Source organism: Gekko japonicus, unplaced genomic scaffold (assembly GCF_001447785.1).
Source record: "Gekko japonicus isolate JY-2015 unplaced genomic scaffold, Gekko_japonicus_V1.1 scaffold4201, whole genome shotgun sequence".
Taxonomy (NCBI): Eukaryota; Metazoa; Chordata; class Lepidosauria; order Squamata; family Gekkonidae; genus Gekko; species Gekko japonicus.
Genome location: NW_015174974.1, coordinates 89,890 through 94,811, shown reverse-complemented (window position 1 = coordinate 94,811; position 4,922 = coordinate 89,890). Strand labels below are relative to the sequence as shown.

General features: G+C 50.2%; 1 protein-coding gene across 1 annotated transcript in view; it reads left to right on the top strand.

Annotated features, from left to right (window-relative positions):
• The first annotated feature begins 1,123 nt into the window (after positions 1-1,123).
• FKBP10 (FK506 binding protein 10) overlaps positions 1,124-4,922 on the top strand; it is a 27,309-nt gene continuing 23,510 nt past the window's right edge. Inside the window, exon 1 of the mRNA XM_015425163.1 lies at positions 1,124-1,590. Coding sequence (XP_015280649.1) covers positions 1,397-1,590 — 194 coding nt within the window. The 5' untranslated portion in view covers positions 1,124-1,396. The remainder of the gene's footprint in view (positions 1,591-4,922) is intronic.

Sequence of the window (4,922 nt, the reverse complement as noted above, 5' to 3'; positions counted from 1 at the left end):
GTGCTGGAGAAGACTCCTGAGAGTCCCTTGGACTGCAAGAAGATCAAATCAGTCAATTCTAAAAGAAATCAACCCTGACTGTTCCCTGGAAGGCCAGATAATGAAACTGAAGCTCAAAGACTTTGGCCACCAAATGAGAAGGGAGCACTCACTGGAGAAGAAGACCCTGATGCTGGGAAAGATTGAAGGTCAAAGAAGACGGGGAAGGCAAAGGATGAGATGGTTGGACAGTGTCATAGATGCAACGAACATGAAATTGAGCAAACTTCAGAGGACGGCGGAAGACAGGAGGGCCTGGCGTGATCTTGTCCATGGGGTTGCGAAGAGTTGGACTCGACTGTGCGACTGAACAACAACAACAACTAGGAGGGCAGCCATGTTGGTGTGAAGCAGTAGAACAAAGTTAGAGTCCTGTTGCACCTTTAAGACCAACAAAGGTTGCTTCAAGGTATGAGCTTTTGTGTGCAAGGCGCCCTTCTTTAAATACATTGGAAGAGAAGGTAACAGTTCAAATGAAGAAGAAGAAGAGTTGGTGTTTATACCCTGCCCTTCACTACCCGAAGGAGTCTCAGAGCGGCTTACAATCACCTTCCCTTCCTCTCCCCACAACAGACACCCTGTGAGGTCGGTGGGGCTGAGAGTTCTGAGAGAACAGCTCTGAGAGAACTTGTGACTGACCTAAGGTCACCCAGCTGGCTTCATGAGGAGGAGTGGGGAATCAAACCTGGTTCTCCGGATGAGAGCCCGCCGCTCTTAACCGCTACACCAAACTCTAAAAGCAGGGTACGAAATAATCTGAACAATAAATAGACCTGCCCTCTTTAAAAACCAGCATGGGGGGGGGGTCGTGATTTCCCCAATACCACCACTCATTCAGTGGCAAGTTTTGGAGCTCTTCTTCTTACTCCCGCCTTGGATGGATCCCTGGACTTCCAAAACAGGCTTCCACAGGCTGACTTTTCCTGGAGGGACACCCAGCAGGCACTAGGACCTGGGAGAGGCCTTTTTCGGTTTTTAAAAAAAGCAAACCCTCTCCCCTTGTCAGGACTTTGGCTGCCCAAACTTCTTTTAAAAGAAAGGTCTGCTGCAAAGACCCAAACCGGAGCGTCTGCAGCCCTGTTGCAAGCCAGGCCCGTCTGCTTAGGCGGCGTGGCTCCCTCTCCAGCCCCAGAAACTGGAGACTTTGCGGGATCCGGGGGTCCTTTTTTGGGGATTTCTCTGCAGGCCGCTTTCTTACACGTCTACAGAATTTCTGTGGGTGGGCTGGGAGGGAGCATCATCCCGGCCTCCCTCCTCGGCAGGCGCCTCCCCTCCTCCTCCTCTTTCACTGGGCTGCTTCCACGGCACCGCTCGAAAACGGCAGCTCTCTTTTTTTCCCCCCTCCAGAAAAAGCGACATGAGCTTGCTGTGCCTCGTCTGGACCCTGAGCCTTTTAGGGGTCCGCGGCCTGGGAGACCCGGGTCCCCTGGAGGACGTGGTGATTGACAGGTACTACATCCCCAAAGTGTGCTTGCGAGAAGTCCAGATGGGAGACTTCGTCCGGTACCACTACAACGGGACCTTCCAGGACGGCTCCAAGTTCGACTCCAGGTACCAAAAAAAAGGATCCAGAGAGCCATCACTCTGATGATGGAGACCGGAACGGCTTTCTTTGCGGTGGCCCCCAGGTCCAGGCCGATGTTCCCTCCCTAAGCTGTGAAGTCTTATGAGCAAAAATTCTACTTTGTGAGCTACTGGCATCAAAGTTGTGAGGGTGTGATTTGGCTACTGCATAAATTAGTTTGCTCTGGAGCCCTCCTTCCTGAGCGAAGACAAAAAGGTGTGAGCCGGAGGCTAAAAAAACCGTGAGCTAGCTCACACTATCTCAGCTTAGAGGGAACACTGGTCCAGGCCAGCCAGGACGAGGGACCTGGGGGCGGCGTCCCATTCACAAACCAGTCTGGCTACCAATGGGGAATTAGGGGAAAAGAGAATAGTTTTCAACAGTTCAGAAAGTGCCGGTTCTGGGCGTTGAGGTTATATCTTTATTTGGGTGTTGGGTGTGTATGTAATGCCAGGATAAAGTTGGAGTCCAGTGGCACCTTTAAGACCAACAGAGTTTTATTCAAGGTGTGAGCTTCATTTCATTCTTTTGATCTGTTAAAAAAAAACCATCTTCACCATTTTGCATGCTAATTTAAGGAGCCACCCTCTTCTCTAGACAGCTATGGTCTGTAATTCCATTTCAGTGCCTGACAAAGTGTGCGTCCACATGAAGGCTCACAACTTGAATAAAGCTTTGCTGGTCTTAAAGGGGCCGCTGGGCTGTAAACTTTTTTGTCCTGTTGCTTCAGAGCAACACAGCTGCCCACATTGATCTAATCCCAGGATAGTTAGGCGCTTTATTATAGAGTCTGGCCAGTCGTATGGGTGTGGTGGGAAGGCCAGTTGCAGTGGTCAGTTCAGTTAACCTTTATTGGCATAAAATACTTTAAAAGGATTACTATAAAAAGGAATATACATTTAAAACCACACACAGCCAAACTTATAAAACATAATCTGGCATAAAACATTTAATTATTGGAAATTTACCTGACGTAGTTTTATCACTGATTGTAAAAACGTGGCTACGTTCATTGATATTTCTGGGTCAGAGTCATTTAGAAGACGGTGCGCTTTTAAGGCCTCAGAAAGGTTCGTCATGTTGGCTAGGATGGGATTTAATTATCTAGCACGTAAAACCACATAAAGTTGGCAATGCAAACAAATATGCGAGACAGATTCAATACATCCAGAACTGCAGGGGCAAAGTCTATCCGCATATACTATGTTATTATATCTCCCATACAAGATTGCTGATGGAATTACATTGAATCTTGCTAGAGAAAAGGGTCTACTGCAGTGGTCAAATGCAATGGAAGGTCAGATGCAATGTAATTCCCCTCCCCCCCAGGGGGGACATCCCAAGCAGAAGGTAACGGCTGTAATCTCCAAATGGGCAATAGGCAGACCCTGTGTGGCTCCGTGATTGCTGCTGAGCGGAGCTTCCCGTGTTAATGAGCGGCTGCTTAGAGGGAATAGAAGACTGTGCTTAGGGGTGCCAGCCTCCAGGTGGGGCCTGGGGATCCCCCAGAATTCCAGCTGATGTCCAGAAGGCCCTTCCCCCTGGTGGCAGCTAAATGAGCTATCCTGGGGCAGAAACCTGCAAGAGGCCCCTAGTGGATGACCTACCTCACAAGACTGTTGTGAGACTATCGTGGAGGATGGAAGAACCACGCATGCCATCCTGAACTCCTTGGAGGATTCCCCCTCCCCCCTTTTTGCTGTCAAGTTGCAACCAGTTCATGGCAACCCGACGGGGTTTTCACGGCAAGAGAGGTTCAGAGGTGGTTTGCCATTGCCTGCCTCTGCGTAGCGACCCTGAGCTTCCTTGCTCCTATCCAAGACCGGATACTGCCCCATCTATTTTGGCCAAAGGGCTAGAGGTCATAGCTGGGTGGTAGAAGCAGAGCCAGCTGAAACGGAATCCTTCAAAAATGGAGTTTCTGTGGCTGGGCAGGATTGGGGTGCCAACCAGTGTTCCCTCTAAGCTGAGTTAGTGGTGAGCTAGCTCACAGTTTTCTAGCGTCCGGTTCACTCATTTTTGTCTTATCTCAGGAAGGAGGGCTCCAGAGCAAACTAATTTATACAAATCGCTCGCTCACAAGTTTCATGCCAGTAGCTCACAGAGTAGAATTTTTGCTCACAAGACTCCACAGCTTAGAGGGAGCATTGCCAACCCCAGGATCTTGATAGTGTACCTCTAACCCCGGCACCAGCTGCCAAGAGCTTAGGTGTGTACCTGGATGCCTCCTTCATCTATGGAGGCCCAGATCACAAATGTTGCCAGACTGGCGTTTCTCCAGCTGCACCAGATCAGGCAATTGGCCCCCTTCCTGTCCTGCCCTGACTTAGCCACAGTAATCCATGCAGCGGTCACCTCCAGGCTAGACTACTGTAACGCACTCTACACAGGGCTGCCCTTGAGACTGATCCAGCATTTACACCTTGTCCAGAATGCAGCAGTGTGGGTCCTTACTGGGACCCCATCAACAGCACATATTTAACCAGTGCTTTGTCAGCTGCGGTGACTCAAGTGTTTAAGACGCTGAACTGCAGGCTGTGGAAGGTCGGTAGTTCAACAGTTCGAGACCCGGGTTGCTGCATGACGGAGTGAGCTCCTGTCTCTAGTTCCAGCTCCTGCCAACCTAGCCATTCGAAAGCAAGAAATTGCAAGTAGATAAATAGGTACCGCTTCGGTGGGAAGGTAACAGCGTTCCGTGCGCCTTGGTGTTTAGTCATGCCGGCCACATGACTACGGAAACGTCTTCGGACAGCGCTGGCTCGTCGGCTTGGAAACGGAGATGAGCACCGCAACACTAGAGTCGGATTCGACTGCCTTTCGAGCAAGGGAACCTTTACCTTGTCAGCTGCACAGGCTCCAAGTTGAGTACCAGATCAGGTTAAAGGTTTTGGTACTGACTTTCAAGGCCCTAAATGGTCTGGGGCCGGCGTATTTTCGGGACCGCCTCTCCATATATACCCCCTGAAAGGTATTACATTCTGGAGAGAAGAACCTCCTGGCGATCCCTGACCTGAAGAAAAGAAGAAGAGATTGGATTGATACCCCGCCCTTCACAGAGTCTCAGAGCGGCTTACAAACTCCTTTCCCTTCCCCTCCCCACCACAGACACCCTGTGAGGGAGGCGGGGTTGAGAGAGCTCTGACAGAAGCTGCTCTTTTTCAAGAACAGCTCTGACAGAACTATGGCTTGCCCAAGGTCATCCAGCAGCTGTGAGTGGAGGAGTGGGGAATCAAACCCGGTTCTCCCAGATTAGAGTCTGTGCTCTTAACCACTACATCTGTGCAGGCAAGGCGGGATATACATCGAAATAATAATAATA